Here is a 19,388-nt window from a genome sequence, read left to right on the forward strand (position 1 = left end):
TGCACTGGCATAGCAAACAAAGAAACTTGTGTAAGGACCATTCAGTAGTGCCAAATCTTTAAGACTGAGATGCTATTGCTAATGTATTATTATTATTATACTCCTAACCAAAAGAGTCATTGGCACATTGTGTGGCAGTGCTTTAGCTTGTCTGCCCTGGAACCAGGGAATAGCTAGCTTTCTTTGGAATTAATCCAATTGGAAGAAGATTGACTACGTTCATACATCTGCAGTAGTTAGAGGAGATGTGATCTTACCTCCCCTTGATGACCAGTTCATTTTCATAGCTTGTCACACCAGACAGTCACCCCGTATTGTCTGGCATGTAGTGTCAGGATTGGTTTCCTTTCGGATTAACCGGGTCACGGTATGAACTGGGCGACCAGTTGAAGGTGTGAAGTCAGGGCAGAAATGGAGATAAATAATTTCTCTGTCCATGTAAATTTTGATCCCAATGTTAAGATCCTGGTCTTTCTGTTGGATGGATATACCAGTTTTGGACTGTTGCATAGTTGCTAGTAATGAGAGCTTTGTTTTACTGCGGTGCTAATATAATTCAGTAGCTTTCCAGAACATTTCAAGGACTAGTAGAAGAAGACCATATTGCTTTAGAGTTACACACAAGACAAAACTGATAAGGATGGCTCTTATCTCTGAAACTCATTAGAACTGGGTAGATTATTCCAATGTTTCAGTAGTTTCATACTCTCCATTACTATACTAACTATATATTCCAGAATTATTTATTTAAATTAATTTAAATAATGTTGCTGCTGTGGTGAGATTTAAGATTGAGTCTCTGGATGACTAGTTCAGGTCTTTGGGTTACTCATTCAGTAACATAACCACTATGCTCTCTTGCATTAAGTCTTTGTGAAATTCTAATGAAGGCATGTTAAAATAGATTACAAAAGCCTGTTTTCAATAAGAAAATTTAGACCTTAAGACCATAAGATGTAGGAGCAGGATTAGGCATTTGGTCCATTGAGTCTTCTCTGTCACTTCATCATGGCTGATCCAATTTTCCTCTCAGCCCCCAAATTTATTGTCTGTCAATAAATGTGGCAATTTGTATCTTGCATTCAACACTAGAAATGCAATGTATTTTTGCAGATACATGTTAGAAAATAGTGTACTGTATCTGCAAAAATATTTTGAGGGTTGCAAGAAATTACCTCAAATAGTTGATCAAATGTATCAGTTAACGTTGCTCTCAATTAACATTTCCACACTGAACAAACAAGGGATTTATCATGCTTTAAACTTGTAAATATATACTCCATTTAGCTTTATTTTCCCCCCATAAGCTTCAATTAAATATTTTTCTGTATTAACATACTACAAATCACTGGTCATGAAACTGCATAATGCCCAGAAGACCAAATTTTTAAGTTTCATTTAAAGAAAAGAAATTCTCCAGCCCTTAAATCTTCAAAAATGGTTAGTTATGTACTAAATGTTTATGGATTGTGTCTTCCCAATTTGCTGTTTATTTGCAGTTCTGATTTCCAAAAATTTAAGCCTGTTGTCATTGCTCTGTAAGCTTGTTGCTTCTTGCAGCTACATTCCCCTATTCCACTCCCAAAAAAACTAAAACATAAACATAATTCAATTTGGCATGGAAGTAAATAGATATGGAAATTTTAGAAATACATTAACAACCAGTAAAATAGCAAATTTTTCAGAATACTTAAGTTGACATTTGATAAACTTAAGGAACAGATCATGCAGTGACACAGGGTGAACTAGTTGCCCAAGGCAGGCAGATTTAGAGTGTAGTAAGTGGCAATCAATTTCTGTATGAAACTAGAATGCAAGAAATCATTAATAAAATAGATATGTAGCTGTTTCTAGTTTTCTGCTCTCTATTTCTACGATCTGTCTTCTTTCCTATAATTTACTTCTGCTAATCCGTGGTATACATTGGGATTGTCACTTCAGTTGACTATATGCAGATACGTATATGGAATACTGGAGTGTTTTCTGTTTATTGTAATGTTTCCTGCTCATATAGGTACATCCTAAGATTCAGCAGCACAGAAAAAAACTGCAGAGATGTGCAATAATATTATGTTGGAAAAATTAGTACTTTATTGATTCTAAAGGAAAAACAGTACTCTGCAGCAAACCCCAGGCTGCTTTTCATTCATTTGATATATTGGTTTCTATATGATGTACAAAATATGTACTCTTATTAGCAATTAATATCCATATATACAAATATGGCAAAGTTTGTGCAAATGTATCCTGACTATAAGTTTTATTTTTAAAATTAGCAGTAGAATTACTGCTGATGCTCTAATACTCTGTAGATCAGGTAGCTTCAATGAGGAGAGAAACCAAGTTAATTAGCAATTATAATGGAATATTCAATAGAGTTCCTCGGGCTGAGAAATTCATGGTTTTCTTGTTATTTCTTCAAAAGTTGTGGATGTCTCTGATAACTGTAGCATTTATTGTGAACTTCGGAAGCAGTTAAGAGTTAGTACTATTGGTAGGTCTGCAGTCACAAAGCAGCTAAGGATGGAAGGTTTCTTTTACTGTTGAATATTATTGAATGACTTGAGTTTTAATAATAGCAACTGTAATAGTAACAATTATCATCCAGTTTTATTTATGACAAACTTAAATTCCCCAATTGCTTTCACAGGTTTTGAACTTGTGCCCCTGGGTCAATGGTTGCAAATCCAGTAACATAGCTGTTAACCCTGCAATCAAATGGCTGATTTTAGCTTTAATTATAGTGTACCAGTAAATTTCAAACAAGATTCCTTTCTCTTTGTCTCTTTCTCAACTCTATTCATTCAAATTCACTGCCCACATTTTAATTTTAAAAAATTTAAAAAAAAGAACTACACCAGAGTGTAGTTACCCCCTTTTGTTCAAGAGCCTGATGGTTGAGGGGTAGTAAATGTCCTTGAACCTTGTGGTGTGAGTTCTAAGGCTAAGAAGTAAAAGAAGGCTAAGTTCTAAGAAGTAAAACAACTTCTGTTTTCTGTAGATGTAGTATGAATTATGTCACAGTGGTTCATATTTATATTAAAATATCTTCAAAATAAACTTCAATCACTTCACAGGGCTAGTTGCGACCTTTTGGTAAGCAAGATTGTGCAGTTATGTTCAGTCTGGACATACAATGCAGGACCTATCATGAATGATTGGATAATGCCATTATTATTTATTTCGAAGACTTCAACTTCACATTAGCTTATTGTTATGTGGCTGGTTTTAAGGCTGATTTCCATTTCAGACTGGTGAGGCCAATTTTGGGTCAAGTCTTTAAATAGCTTTTCCAGAAAAGAATATATTCTTAAGCTGGATCTTAACGACACTAATTCCATATTTTCCCCACAGACAGAAGGGTTTATCTCTGAAGTGACTAAAATGTTAAATTAATGCAGATAAAGTCAAATGTGTAAACTTCATGTTTGTTTTTCTCCTTAGGCTGTAAAGCATTAAAGGCACTCCTGAGGTCACTAGTTGAGCTACAGGATGAACTGCTTTTCCAGCATCCAGACACACAACACTTTGTCAGTGGCAGGAAGCCAGAGCCAGATAGGTAAGCCTGGTGATGAAACGTAAAGCGAGATGATAATGGGATATTTCAGTCACTTCTAAAGTGCTGCCAATGCTATATTCAGTCTAATTGCAGTGGATGTTGAGCAGGTGTTTGTGAAGCTATTGGGAGTTACAGCCGACAAGATTGTGTTGGCAGTCCAAGAACAGTCCCGGTGGACATGAATTTCTAGCCTTTATTTGGCTGTCAAAATGAATGCTAGTGATTTCAAGCTCAAAGATTTATACGACACTTAGAAAGAGTTTTGTGGATGCCAAATCTTTAGTTGTTTTAAGTGTTCTCCATGTGTAGTACATCTTCCCAGTAATTCACAGCTGTCTCTTTTTATATTGAACTTTTGGTCTTGTATAAATATTAGTTGATGTTCCAATAATTTCCTCTCCTTGTCCTTTAAGCAGTTAGTACCTGACAGTGACCGAAGTTGCTTATTCTTTTTAAGGAAATAGAATCACCAAATTGTACAGCATAGAACTGGGCCCTTCGGCCCACCACCACCATGTTGACATTTTTGTCCACCTACACTAATCTTATTTGCCATATCCTTCTGTGCTTTGCCTATTTAACTGTCTAAATGGGTGGACATTGAATAATTGTTTGTGAAGCAACTGGGTGTTAGAGCTGACAAAGTAAAATACCGAAATTTAGTAACAGTTAATGGGCATTAGTTTTTGTAAATATAAATTTTGATTCTCCCGGATGTGTCAACTATCCTTTTACCCTGACAATCTCAGAACAAAATAAAAATGACAAGCACTTCAAACAGAAGCAGAAATTGTCCCTTCAATTTTATTTTAAAAAATCACACGCAAGAGGATTACATTGTTAAAACTTCATTAATGATCGTGAAGAGCAAAATTCTTCTGGTAGTGTTGAAGCATTACCAGAAATTAACCACCTTAAGGTTTAGTGTCATGTGTCAAGAAAAAGAGAATCGATCTGTACGATCCTTCTGCGTTTCCAGTGATGAGATTCCCAGCGATGATGAAACAGAAGGAATGCAGGAGAGAAAACAACCACTGAAAAGGAAGCTGGAAGTGAATGAGTACCCAGACTTCATGGCCAAGCGGTTTGCAGCCTTCAAAACCTATCGGAACAGCACGTTACAGAAATGGCACGAAAAGACAAAGTTAGCCTCGGGAAAAATGGGCAAGGTGAGCTGATCTTGCTGCATTGATTTAAATATTTCCTGAAAGCAAGATTTTAGTTTGCCTAAAGGGTCTGTTTTCACAACTGTCATAATTCCAGCATGAGACCTTGTTATTTGCATGCATACTGACAGCTTTCCTATGCAATTGCAAAAGAAATTAATACGTAATTGAGGGCTTTAGTTGTGATTTGTTTTATACTTGATATTGAAATATACTGTGCTAAACATCTTCAATTCTGTAAAGTAGTTAAATGCTTGCACAAAGTATCAATATACCAAATATGAGTTAAGCCAGCAATTTGTCATAGCACTGTTTATATTGGATGGCTCTGCTTAAATATCTTAGCAGTTGTATTTAATCAAACTCAGTTAAGATGTCTGTTTGAAGAGACAGTTTATTAGATAATTGAGAGTATTCACATTCAGATACATTTTTAAGTTTTCACCTGCCTATTATTATTGCATAATCTATCATTTCCCTTCAAAATATTATGTTCTAACAGTTCTTGACAAACTAACTTATGATCTCCCAGGGTTGAAATTAAGTACAAGAGCAACATGGTTGCTGCCAGGTACTAGATGTACAGATAAATATTTACACTGGATCAAGAACCTGGACTACAAAGTATCAACTAGAGACCAAATTTCACTTTACTGGTTTATCCAAAACTATTCTTTAATTTCTGCAAGAATTGTGGTAGCCGCTGCCATTATGCTTGACTTAAGTTTAATGGGTGATTTAAGTTTTTATTTTTATTGGATTGAAGGCCACTTAACATTTTGTGTTGGAAAGCAAGTCATTTGTTTGCATGTCCCTATATCTTAAACTAATAGAATGTTACTCTTACTGAAGTTGTATTTTTATTCTAGGGTTTCAGTGCTTTTGAGCGTCCAGTTGTAACTCAGATTGAACAGATTATGATGGATAAAGAGAGGTTATTGCGACGGACACAGACCAAACGATCCTTGTATAGTATCCTTGGAAAGGTGGACAAAGATTCTCAGCAAATTCCTGAGTTTGTTCCTGGAGAAGTGGTATGTTGATTTAGAGCTCGACACTTACTTTTTTTTTGAAAAGACTGCTTTGCCTTTTTCCTCAATAAAAAGGAATAGGTTTCCTGGTTAGGTAATGGCATTAGTGGCTAATCATGCCAAGGACCTAAAACAACAGAAGAAGCTAGAATTAGGTCAGGATGCCAACATTGTTGGAGAAAAGAAGCTAGTGAATGATTCAAATTCATACTTGCCTCCTGAATCAATGAACTGATAAAAGGTAAATGCCACCTACTGCCTATTCACAGCACAACTGATTTGTTTTATGTTTCCAGCTACTTTTTATTTGTAATTTGCAGTGCTTTGCTTTTACTAAGTAGTCCCGAGATTCAGTTGCAGCCTGATCTAAGTTTACTGATCTCAGCTGGCACGAAGGCAGAGGCACTGTGGTTTGTCTCCTTGCTCCAGGCTATGGAGAAAAAGAATCGGTTAGGATTCCTGCTGCTGATCGTTATCCATTGACACCTGCTGGAAAGTGTAAGTTGTAGTGTGGGCAGGTTTGGACATGACTGTATTGCATCAACCTCCCACAGTCACGAACCCTGCCAGCACTTGCTGTTTAGGGGCTGTATGATGAATGGCAGCTTAAGTGAGGTATCAAGGAGTAATCATATCACACAATCTTGGAGACATTAACACCATCACGACAAGTTTCACGTCATATAAGATAGTGATAATAAGTCTGATTCTTCAGAAATTTAAAATATCCCCAATTGTTTGAGTGCCAAACATTTAACATAAAAGAATAACATTCTGGGACTACTCTGCAGGTCAGGCAACATCCCTGAAACTAGGAAGCAGAGTTGATGTTTAAGCTGAAGAACCTTTCATCAGACTTGTGACAGACCCTTATTGAGTTCTAAATTAGGACATTTAAAACATTTGTTGCATCAACAAACTTAAATTCTTCAACATTTTGACATCTTTAAAATTTTTACCTGGTATGACTTCTCTGTTTTAATAGTTATCTGACAAATGATCTGAAGTCCAGAATATGTGTTTGCTTTGTGAAATGTAAAGTTAATTGCACTTATGTATTTGAAAACTGTCTCATAAAATTGAATCAGAAGATTAAACAATGGTCATTGTTGAAAATTAAACTCAAGGAATCTTTTTAAGCAAACTGTTGTAGAATGTTAGTAGATAACTCATCTTTAAAACAAATCTCAGTAGCCTGCAAACTCAGCAGATAAAAGCATTATGTGATATGGCAGTGAGCCATCAGACCATTGAAGGGCTGAATCTGGACCGGCAGTCTGTGTGTGTTAAAGGATCTGCGCCAGGGTTCCATACTATTACTGGCTTTGCTTATCGCCCTGGAAAGGGGAACTTCGAATGTGAGATTGAAAGGGCTAATCTGGCACCACCTGGGAATAAATTACCAGCCAAAATTTCATTGCTGCTGGTGAGAAGAGTCTGTAGCTTAAAATCAGGCTAGAAAAAAAAGTAGAACAGAATGAGTCTTCATTGAGTACACTACAAAGTTTAAAAGGGGAAATATAACTACAACATTTAAAAGCCAGGACATTTGATAGGAAAGGCGTAGAGGAATATGGGGTCAAGGTAGGAAAATGGGTGTAGTGTTAGTTAGGCATCAAGTTCAGTGTGGATGAGGTGGGTCAAAAGGGCCCCTTTCTTTGCAGCACATTTTTTTGGAATTAAGTTTTGTTAAAAAATTCAAATATTTATTGCACATCTTGAGAGTGAAATAAATGTGACAGAAGTTTTATTGCAGTTGGGATTCTTTTTTTCTTGGTCTCTATAATGGACAGACAGGTTATTTTTCTATACAGGAGATTGTGCCACAAGGAAAGTCAAATTCACATCTGAAAGACATAGATGAAGAGATTTTTGATGATGATGACTTCTACCATCAGGTAAGTGTTCTTAAGTAAAGCGTCGTATTCACCTACTGAAGCTACTGTTTGGATATCAATAAAGCATCTAAATTGACATGAGCAACCTAGCAATAGAGAAGACAGGGGTCACGGCAGTGAGATTCTTCCAAATCAGAGAAACATTTCTGTCAGCAAGTCTTGCATTAAGAATCATTTTGCAATAAATCATCTCAGAAAAGATACAGAGCTGGCACTTGTTCTGGATGAACAGTGTCGTGACCTGGATAATAGACATTGTTATCAACCTTTTTTTTCAAAGCTGGATTAAAATGCCAAACACAGTGAATAACTGTGATCAAGTTCAAGAAATGTCACATGGCTAAGCATATTTTTTTTTCTTCTGAGGGTGTAGGGCATGTGATGATCCAAAGTCATTTGAAGTGACACTATGCGATGATGTGTGAGTAGTTCAGCTGGGAAGAAACTGCAGCATGTTGATATGTACTTGGTGCTCAATACTTCTATGATTTGTGCAGGTACTTATATAGAAGGCTAAATTACATCATGGCTTGGCCAAATCAACTTATTACGAACAACTCAAAAAAATAACTTTTGTGATGCATTGTTGATTTATGGTTCTAACCAAATTTTGAAAATACTGTTTTTTAATTTTATTTTTGATTAATGTCACTGGTGATTTTGATTTATCAGTGGATAGCGGAAAGATTTTGGCATTTCTAGTGCTCAAATTGCTATCGTAATTTGCAAAATGTTAACCTAGATGGGGCAGACTGCTTTAAATACCATGATGATATTATAACTGGCTCTGTCAGTACCTGAAAATATAATTTTCACAGGTTATACTTCCTTCAAGGCTGAAGGAAACAATGATTCGAACTTTGAGACAGTGAAAGAGGTAAAATGTGTTTTAGCTGTTTGGCTTAGTGTTACAGTGACATTGAAAACTGTATACAAAAGAGGCACACAAATGCAGTTGTAAGGACGTGTATTACCAGAAGTAGGCAATTTGACCCTTTTAAGTCTGCATGGCTATTCAATAAGGTCACGGTTGATCTTGTGCCTCAGCTTCACTTACCATTCAATCACTGTTTGTCCTGGTACCTTGCTATTCCCAGAATCATTCGAAATCTGTCTTGAATATACCCAATGACAGATCATCCTTAGACTCTTAGTGAGGGAATTGTTTAGACTTACAACCTTTTGCATGAAGAATATTTTCCTTACCTTAGCACTAAATAGCTAAAGCTTTATACTGCGACTCTTGCCCCAGTTCTGAAAACTCCACAAAGGACAGAAATCTCTCAGCATCTGCTATCTTGTCCTCCCCGAGCCATTAATGAGTGCGGAATTTTCAATAATTTCTGTGTTGAAAATTCTTCATACTGACACTTTAGAGTCATAAGTATTGTGCCACTGAGGATTATTAACATTAATGAATGCCCTGTTCTGTATCACTCTTCCCCTCCCCCACCGGGGAGGGGGGGTGAATAAAGGGATATCCACTTCACACCGAGAGAGAAATCACTGGGTAAATAACCTTGTGCTTTTAGTCTGCTTGTTTGTCTCTGAATTCATGATTACAATTCAGATAATTATGTTCAGTCACTCTTATAAGCAATGAACTATTGGAAGATTCCCATTTACTGGAAAAAAATGATGGGAACTATTATCAGAAAAGTGAGTAATACTTCTGCAGTGTGGGCTACCAAATTCGACCAATTTTCTTTCCATTTAAGAAAGATAAAATAACTAAACAACTGGTCTGTTTCTTCTTCCTCTTCCATAATAGCTGTTCAGTGAATAATCCTGGTTTACATCAAGAATAGTAAACAGAAGCAACTGAGTTTCGCTGCCATGTGTTTCAAACTGTGTGTGTGTGTGTGTGTGTGTGTGTGTGTGTGTGTGAATACTAAATGGAATGCTGCTGGGACAGTTGATGTAAATGAACCACAGGAGGTGGGGTGAAATGTGAGGAAAGTAATAGAGAGAATTCACCACCTTCAAAGTATTTGACCCTTATTTTTTACTATCTCTTACAGAAAATTTTATGTTATAATATTGAATATTTTACATAAGAGATTATAACAAATAATATGTTTTACATATCCCTTAAAAACCTTAAATATAACTATTATTTTATGTGCACCTGGTTATTTGTTTTAGTCAACTTTCACGAGAAAGGCTACATTTTGAAAAGGCTTCTTTTAGTCCTTGAAACATAGGACTACTTGGAGAAGTTGCAACGTGCCTGATGTTTGCTGGAATAAAATGTGTGTAAGCACGTGCTTACTTGGTTTCTCGATTTTAATCTTGTTGAAGTAGGGGCGTCTGTTATTCGTATTTCTTACAACCTCATTTGGAAAATGTTTCTTTAGATTGAAAAGCAGTATTTTTCTTGTTTTGATAAAGTAAATTAATTTCAGGTATTTTATTTTCTGTTTCTGATGATTTGAATTGAAACTATGCCCTTCCTTATTAAATACATGTTATGCCAATAATGGTTCCTTGACATGACTCCATTGACTGATACACAACTGCTACACTTTATTGATGACTTTTTGTTCATTCTGTTTTATTTTTCCATACCCCTTTTCCATTGAGGCAATTATTCCTATTCATGTAATCTTATGCAACTGGCCACCCCATATCAGTTCGGAAACTGAGAATTGCCAGTCTAATATAGTGCCGCTTTCACCTTCCATTTCTCTGTATTACACTTGCTCCAGCAAGAGCTGTTTTACAGTGATCAGGGTTGCAAACGCTTACTGCATTTTCCCTTTCAAACACAAGGTATAAGGGCAATTGTAGCATTCATATCGGTCTAGCTGAGACATGACAGAACACTGACCTCCCTGGTGGATATAAATCAACTGCTTATTCTGTCATGAATTGAACCATCAGCAGATTTAAATCAGCAGCTTTATAATTTAAAAAGCACACAAATCAATTAGTCCTTGATTTTTTTTTTGAGGATTTGGTGGGTGTTGATATGCTATTCCTTTCTTGTCTGTCAAATTCTCTTTTCCAACATAAAATCATGTAACATTAATATAAAATAACACTGGAAAATCTCTTTGGAGAAAGTTTGAAGTGTATTAGCTCATACTATTCTATAACAGTAACTCATTTTGTAATTTGAAATAATTGTTATGTTTGGGTATTATTCACCCTTTAACAGGAGCTATTCTTCTAAAAGAGTTAACAAAGGTGAATGAGTAAATTTATAGTAGCTAGTGAAGCTTAGCAGTGTAAACCAAGTGTGGTCTGATGCAAAAAACGTGCTCATCAATTCCCCAAAGGATTCAGTGCCTCTAAAATGGCAGCAACTAAGAGACATTCTGATGTTCTTTTGGTTGAACGATGCCTGACACTTGTTAACACAGCAACTGCAGAATGTTCCAGATTGTGTGGCTGCTGTGCCAACTCATTCTGTCCAAGTGGAGTAAATAGAAACTGAAGCGTTAGCCAACATCTGGCATCGCAGCAAGGAATGGGTGCAAGTCTTGACTCCTGTAGATTCTAAATATGGTGCTTAGACTGTGGAGGCTTTAATCACTTAGCCAAACCTTGACAGATTTCTACGACAGCTCATCCCTGCCTTGTACATCACCCACAGACATCTGCTGAGCCGCAAGGCAGTAGCACATTCATTTTTCTTTACAGTTTTCAATGCATTTCTTCAGAGAGATGATCTGTAAAGATTACTGCTTCATTGTGTACAAGTAATTGTGGGAAGAGAGTGGTTGACAGACATACTGTTCCACCTGTTTCGCTGACCTGGTTAATTTCTTCTCTTGAGTGGGATTTGGCAGAGATTGTCGCTGAAGTTGCTGCAATGATTAAGGGCACAAGTTTACTGAACAGCAGTGTTATGTGGGTTTACAGTGTCATAAGCCCTTGCATTGGTGGATTTGTAATCTTTTATTTAGCTGCCAGGAGTGACTATGATGAACAACAATAGATAAACTGACAGATTGTCTGCCAGAGAGATGTTGGAAGTAGGTCACATGAATAAGCTTTGCAGGGAGGGTATGTTCCAGTAATATAGTGAGTGTAGTGACTTATTAAATTAATAAAATAATACTGTTGTAATCCCAAAAATGTATTAAACCAGTAATATATATCAGATGGACATTCTTTTCATAATGGTGCTGTAAGACTGACAAATTTTAGTTAAATGCATTGCGCTTTTTTAAAGGCCAGTAGTCAGAAAGCTGATAAGTAATGGATTGCGCTTCAATAATTAGTTACTTTTAAGTCATGCATAAATTTAAAAGTTTTTATGTTTGTTAGCAAACCAGGTATTTTCTATTTAACCATGGTAGCATAGTGGGTAATACAATGCTTTACGGCACAAGTGACCCAGGTTCAATTCTCGACATCGCCTTAAGGACTTTGTATGTTCTCCTTGTGACTGCATGGGTTGCTTCTGGATGTAAGATTTCCTCCCACAGTCCAATGATGTACTGGTTGGTAGGTTAGTTGGTCATTGCAAATTCTGCTGTAATTATGCTAGGGTTAAATCAGAGGATGTTGAGCAGCATGGCTCAAAAGAGCCAATAATGCCTGTTCCATGCTCTATCTCAATAATAATCTATATTATTATGATTCTACACTGAACACCTAAATTAGGCATGGCACAGTCAAATTCAGAATAAAATAGTGCATTTGCTATTATGTGCTTAAATCTAATTTTAGGAAAAGTTCCCTTATCATCCATCCTTATGATCCACTCATTTAGACTGAGCCTTTCTGTTTGTAACCTAAAGTTTGAAGTAAATTTATTATCCAGGTCTGTATATGTCACCATATACTACCTTGAGGTTCATTTTCTTGCAGACCTTCACAGTAGAACAAAGAAATATAACAAAATCAATAAAAAACTACACACAGTCGAGGCTAGCAAACAACCAGTAAGTAAATAAGTAGTTCTGAGAATATGTGTTGTACAGTTCTTCAAAGTGGGTCCTTAGGTTGTTGAATCAATTCAGAGTTGAGGTGAGTGAAGTTATCCACTATGCTTTAGAAGCCTAATGGTTGAAGGGTAATAACTGTTTCTGAACCTGGTGGTGTGGGACCTAAGGTTCCTGTACTTCCTTCCCCATGACAGCAGCAACAAGAGAGCATGGTCTGGATAGTGTATGTCCTTGATGATGGACGGTGCAGCGCTGGCAGCTCTCCTTGTCGATGTGTTTGATGGTGACGAGGGCATTATCTGTGATAGACTGGGCTGTCTTCTGTTTCTGTAGACCTTTCCATTCCTGAGCGTTGGTGTTACCACATCACACTGTGATGCAACCAGTCAGGATACTCTCCACTGTGCGTCTGCACAAGTTTGTAAATGTTTTAGGTGTCATGCTGAATCTCCGCAAACTTCTAAGGAAGTAGAGGCGCTGCTGTACTTTCTTCAAAATGGTACTTGCGTGCTAGTCCCAGGGCAGAACCTCTGATATGCTCCTGCCAAAGAATTTTAAGTTACTGACCTTCTCCACCTCCGATCCCCTATTCAGGACCAGTTCATGAACCTCTGGTTCTTCCTCCTCTAGTCAATTAGCAGCTGTTTTGATTTAATGATGTTGAGTGGGAGGTTGTTGTGGCACCATTGAACCAGATTTTCAATCTACCTCCTGGATTCAACCAACAACAGTGGTGTCATCAGCAAACTTAAATATGTCATTGGCTGTATAGTTAGCCTCACAATCTTGGGTATAAAGCACATAGAGCAGGGGGCTAAGCACACAGTCTTGTGGTGCGTCTGTGCTGATGGAGATGTTGCCAATCTGTACTGACTGGAGTCTGCAAGTGAGGTAATTGAGAAAAGTTGAGGCAATTGATGGTAGTGTTGAATAAATACAGGGTCTTGCCAAAGAGTCGCATTCTGATTCAGAATAAAATAGTGATAAAATATTTTGCAAGTACCCTATGCCACAAATCAGTTTAGCAAAACGATGCAGGGCATCTTATATTCTTGTTGGGACTTGAACCTAAACTGTTTGTTGGATTACTTATTTCCCCAGGCAGCGTGTCTACTGCACTTGGTTTTGCCAGGTGGCCTTTCATCCAAACTCTAGCCAAGCCTAAGTTTGCTCACTGTTTACTCAAAAGTGACTAGGAAGAGGACATGCATCTTTTGTTTCTCACACTGTAACTCCGTTGCATTAATCTTATCCAGGCAAGTCTGCTTTGAGAATGGTGCTCGATAAAAGTTTAAAACTGTATCTTGTTATTGGGTGATATGTATAATGCAACCAAATGAAACTGAAGGAGTTTACTGTGTCCAAAGCCCAAGTGTACTTTGAAAAGTTATTGGTTGCAAAGTTCATTTGAAATATTCCAAAAAAACAAACACCTGATCATCATTTCTGCACAGGCACAACTTTTATTTGCAAGCTACTTTCAGACATGTTCAGTGACAGGTTTTGACTGGGATGGTTTGAAATGAGACCATTTAAGGTCTAGGTTAGGGGTTCCCAACCTGAGGTCCATGGACCCCTTGGTTAATGGTAGGTGCCCATGGCATAAAAAGGTTGGGAATCCTTTGTCTAAGTCAATAATTTATCAATAATTAAAGAGATAATCTTTCCTCTGCTTAGTTCAGAATTATGATTATTAGGTTGCATTTTGTTGATTTAGTTGTTAAATAGTTCATTAACATTTCAATTAAACAGATCAAATCAGAAAAAAAAAGCATCAGCATCATGTATTATTGCATCAAACAATCATTCTCTTATCGTCTGTCCAACTCTAAACAGATTTAGTGCAGATTTTAATATTAATCGCTTGGCCAAGTAGGGGCGTAGATGGCCTGTCACTGGATAAAATTTTCCTGTTGAACTATTGTTGAGCTCTGTGTTGTGGCTGTAATTTAGTTTTTAACGTAGTTTTTCTGTTTGTAAGTTTGTCATGAATGAAGGCAATGTTCTTCACTTAAACATTGCTCAATCTGCTTGCCCCACTGTAACTTAGAGGAAACTAATGAAACTGCTTAAGAGAGAGTTTCTAAAATTTGTAATCTAATCACTTATATTTTTATTCTTTGTTTTGTGCAGCTCCTCAGGGAACTAATTGAACGGAAGACTAATGCAGTTGACCCAAATGATCAGATTGCAATGGGTCGGTAAGTTTTGAAAGTTAGCACTAATTTTTAAAGCTGGATTCATCTGCAGAGAATTGCTCAAAATATACTTCATATAAAATTTTGTAACTATTAAAAGTTAAGTTTAAAATTTTCTGTTTTGAATTCTAAATTATGACATTACAGTCGCCATTTAGTTCACTTCATTAAAGACTCTACAATATCCACTTCAGAATAAATTAGATTATTTAATTAAATAATGCCAGTGCAATTTAGACAATTGCTATGGAAATGGAAATTATAATTGTTTGTTCCTTCCAAGATGGACTTTAAATTTTGTTTTATAAATTGTTGTTTTTGACTTAGACCAGCTAATTAGGAGCACTTGATATCTTGAGCATAAACATAATCTCCTACATGTGCAGACAGAAGCTCATTGTTAGCATTGAAGAAAATAGACCAAAGACTCAAACACCTTGAACTGTGATTAAACTAATTGCATTAATGTGAAATTTAAATCTGGTGAAAATGATTGTTTTATGTATGTTCTTTTTGCATCTGTATACTGTATTTGAACTGGTAAAATGCAATATTATCTGAACACTATAACTGACATCCTTGTTGACTGTGGAGATTGGAATGAGTTGATCAGAAACTGTCAAATCATTTTCAAAGCCTAACATTCAAGATACATAGAATTATCAATATTGGAATTTTAACTTGGACAGTTTACAGAGTAGAAAAAAATAATTATTAATTACTACTTAACAAGACCCTTTCTCATATCATTATCCTCATCTTGAACTAATAGACTTTGAAGTGACAGTAATCAGACGTTTTAATGCAATTCAAAAACATTTCCCAATGAGTGAGTGTAGGGTCATATTTTGAAGGCTGTAGTATCACATGGGTTCTTACAAGATATTTCTGTAGAGTTAACTGCACATTCATAATCAGCCAGTTAAAAATCAGAAACTGGCATCTTTAAAACAAGTGCATTTTGATATTCTTTGGTTATAGTATAATTCAATTTGAACGCATTGATTGAGGGATGATGTATGTTTAAAAAAAGATTCATTAGGGTACAGAGCCTATTTATTTTGGTTGTTGAATCTAGTAGATTAATAATAATTTTTTTATGTTGATTAGTGGGTAAAAGAAGCAAAAGGCATATTTATTGATGTGTCATGAGAAAAGGATATGTGTTGTACAGGTCAAACCAAAATCATGGAAGTACAAATTTAGATGCAGAACACAAATGGTCAATAGGAAATGACCACCTGGGAAAGAAAATAATTAGATGGGGTTTCTGTTTCTAATTACTGGCGTGTTACACTCTTGTGTGCATTTCAGTAGGAACATTAAGATATAGTAGCTATACTATTCTCCATGTAAAATAATCTATCACTACTTATCTGAATATGATGTACAGATAAAAATAAACTGTATCAGCAAACATAAACATAGTGGAGAAGGCCGCGGGAATTATTTTCCAATTTTAGACTGCAGTGTAAGAAATAGTTACTGTATTTGTCATCTGCTCTTCAGTGGTTACCTTTCAAACAGTTGGTTATTTCTCTCACAGTCATTATACATAAAACTTTGCTTCAACACTTTTGAATTCCTCAAAGTCAGCATTGACTGAATTGTGCTCCCTGGATTGATAAAATTTGGAAGCGGTGTGCACAAGAAGTCAACATATGCTGGTTATTTTCATTCTGGTGTGCATATTTGTAGATAATTTGAATGCTGGGTGGATAATTGCAGTATGTCATCATGTAGGAACTGTGTAAAGTGAGAATTTAAGCTATGCCTGACCTGGAATATTCTTCATAATTTTGTAGGTTTTGTTTCCTCCTTTTCACTCCCATCTCAATAATATTATATTCATTTATATAGACAATGGCTCGCTATTCAGAAACTCCGAAGTAAGATTAAGAGGAAAGTGGATACCAGAGCAAGTAAAGGCAGAAAAATAAGGTAAATTGAACCTGCTATTCAGTATTAAAGCCAGGATCCATTAAAAATACCGAAAGAAATATGTTAGTTAGGTACTAAGGAGATCTCAACAGTGGCTGCATTGGTAAGGGATATTTTTTAAAAAGGGTTTGATATATTTTTCCTTTATTTCTTGTCTTTTTCTCTTCTTTTCTGACCTTCCATTCACTTTTTCACTTCATCTTTCTATCCCGCACCTTCCCAATTTCTACTTACTCAATTTCTGACCAGTTGTAGGGATTTCCTGCAATACACACACAGTTAATCTTTAGATTGCTAATTTTAATTTCTTAATCTTTCCTTATTCATTTAATTGATGCAATTACTGTGTTCATCTTTTTCAAATCTTTCTCAAAATAACAAAACACTTATTCAGCTTTCCCCCTATTAGATCTTCCCATTCAGTATTTTATAGGTGACCCCATGTTATTGGCAAAGTGAGTGGATAGAGAGGGTGGAGGTTGCATTCCCTGAACACAATCCATATTCTGATTTTTGTAACATAAAATCATGTCTATGTGTCAAGAAACAGGAGTAAAAAAGGTTTATTTTTGTAAATTCATTGAGATCCCATCTCATATATTTGAGAGTGATTTGTGAACTCCAAGGGCAAAATTTTGCTGCCTGAATGGTTGTAATGTGCAGAATCCCTTCTCCCAGATATGTATCTGTGTTGATCTCTGAAAGCTGCTAGCAACAAGTTTGCTAATTTAAATCTCTCTGCAATGATCTGTCATTCACCCAGAACTGTACACCTCCCCATCCCACCATCCTCCTAGTACTTAAGGATTTGTTAAGTTAATAAAGTTCTCAATGTAAACCTGTATATTTTTATTAATCAGTGGCATTATTAACTTAAAGGTTAATGATAATGACTATTTTCTGCAAACTTAACTAGAATTTAAACCAAGTTGAGGCAAATTAGATAACTTAATTTTTTTAAAGCTATCTGATTCTAATTTATCAATTTAAATTGTTCTGCTTGAGCTATAACACACTATCAAAACAGCACCCATGCCAAAATCCCTGTGTGACAAACATGACAGCATGTTTGTTTGAGAATCAGAGCTTTAGAAAGCATTGACTGCGGGATTGAATCTGTAAAGGTTACAGTATCTATGTACATTTTTTGTCTTCAGTTGACAAAGGCATAATAATTCTACCATACCGTTACTCCACCAGGCTAATGTAAGACTATGACTAGCCAGAATTACCATTGCTCAAAATAAAACCAGAAAGGAATAACATTTTAATTGTTTCCAACAGATTCCACGTTCATAACAAATTAGTGAGTTTCATGGCACCTATTGACCAGAGCACAATGAACGATGATGCAAGGTACGTAATAAATTACGGTCATCAAATGCGTCTCATGGCATGATGATATTGACCTGTTCTTCAACCCATCACCTGCCCCTTCTCTTGTTATCAGATCACCATTTGTCACTGGCATCAAAGTACTAGCTGAGCAAGATCTACTGAAGTGATCTTGCTTCTTTCATTCTTCTAATTATAATGCCAGTAAAAGAGAAATAATTGCAAATTTATGATTGGCCCGGGGTTCATTGTCATACAGATTGACTCCCATCACTGAGCTATAATCACCTTTGTGTTATGCTGCAGAGCAAGATGAGAAGACCTAATATAAAATCTATGTTGGATTTGGAAAGCTATATAAAAACACTACCATTCTTCATAATGGGTAGGAAACACACTGCAATAGCTCTAAGTTGCAGTGGGTTACTGGTGAATAAGGATATCTTCAAAGCCCAGTGTGTTTTATTTAAATGTATTTAAATTATGAGAAATTTAATTCTTAAATAATGTATCATTTATATTTTGGGTGATGTTTTTCACTCCAATAAGTAAACAACAATGAGTAAATTGTTGCTTATTAAGGCAAGTTATGATAAAGCTCGAGAGATCATAAAAAATTTTCTCTTCAAACCTGACACTACAGACTTGAGAACTAGAAGGCCAAATTATGCTAACCTGACTATACAAGAAATAAAACCCCCTACTTAACCACATTTCTACCTCTATCCACATGCCTATTGCGTGTTTTGCTCAATTGGTATTGATTTAGATTTAGAGATACAGCACGGTAACAAGACATCCTAGCCCAATGAGACCACTCCAGGTACACCAATGCGATCAATTAACCTGCTAATCTTTTTGTCTTTGCGATATGGGAGGAAAGCAGAGCACCTGGAGGAAACCCACATGGTCACAGGGAGAACATACAAACTCCTTATAGGCAGCGGCCGGAATTAATCCCGAGCCACTGGCACTACAATAGTGTTGTACTAACCTCTTTGCTACCATACCACCCAACGAGTTTGTGAAAAGTGATATTGGCAATTGCCGAATGTAATTCATTAATAACAGGCAACTGGTTATAGACTGTAATCACATGGAGCAAGATTAGGTGAAATCTGATTATTTTGCTGTAAGTGAGTCTAGCTTTTAGTTGTTAAGTATTTATGTTGCAAAAACTTCTTACTCTCCCAGGTTTTGTTGTGAACACTTGCTTTAAATGTCCATTGTCCTCAACAAGGTGGTTTCAGAATAAGTGGGAACCCTTGAATATAAATTAACTGGTAATATATTCATAAAATATAGCTTTTGGCATTCATTATAATTTGGTTTGATTAATGCTGACAAGTACAAGTAAAGGGT

The 19,388-nt window shown here is 36.1% G+C and overlaps 1 protein-coding gene across 3 annotated transcripts in view; it reads left to right on the top strand.

The window, feature by feature from the left end:
- aatf (apoptosis antagonizing transcription factor) overlaps positions 1-19,388 on the top strand; it is a 177,325-nt gene that overhangs the window by 47,440 nt on the left and 110,497 nt on the right. For all 3 annotated transcript variants that reach the window (XM_059973294.1, XM_059973295.1, XM_059973296.1), the window contains exons 5-11: positions 3,445-3,559; positions 4,539-4,728; positions 5,595-5,759; positions 7,571-7,654; positions 14,686-14,753; positions 16,611-16,691; positions 17,976-18,047. In XM_059973294.1, the coding sequence (XP_059829277.1) occupies positions 3,445-3,559; positions 4,539-4,728; positions 5,595-5,759; positions 7,571-7,654; positions 14,686-14,753; positions 16,611-16,691; positions 17,976-18,047 (775 nt within the window). The remainder of the gene's footprint in view (positions 1-3,444; positions 3,560-4,538; positions 4,729-5,594; positions 5,760-7,570; positions 7,655-14,685; positions 14,754-16,610; positions 16,692-17,975; positions 18,048-19,388) is intronic.

The sequence above is a fragment of the Hypanus sabinus genome, chromosome 6, assembly GCF_030144855.1.
Source record: "Hypanus sabinus isolate sHypSab1 chromosome 6, sHypSab1.hap1, whole genome shotgun sequence".
NCBI classification, from domain to species: domain Eukaryota; kingdom Metazoa; phylum Chordata; class Chondrichthyes; order Myliobatiformes; family Dasyatidae; genus Hypanus; species Hypanus sabinus.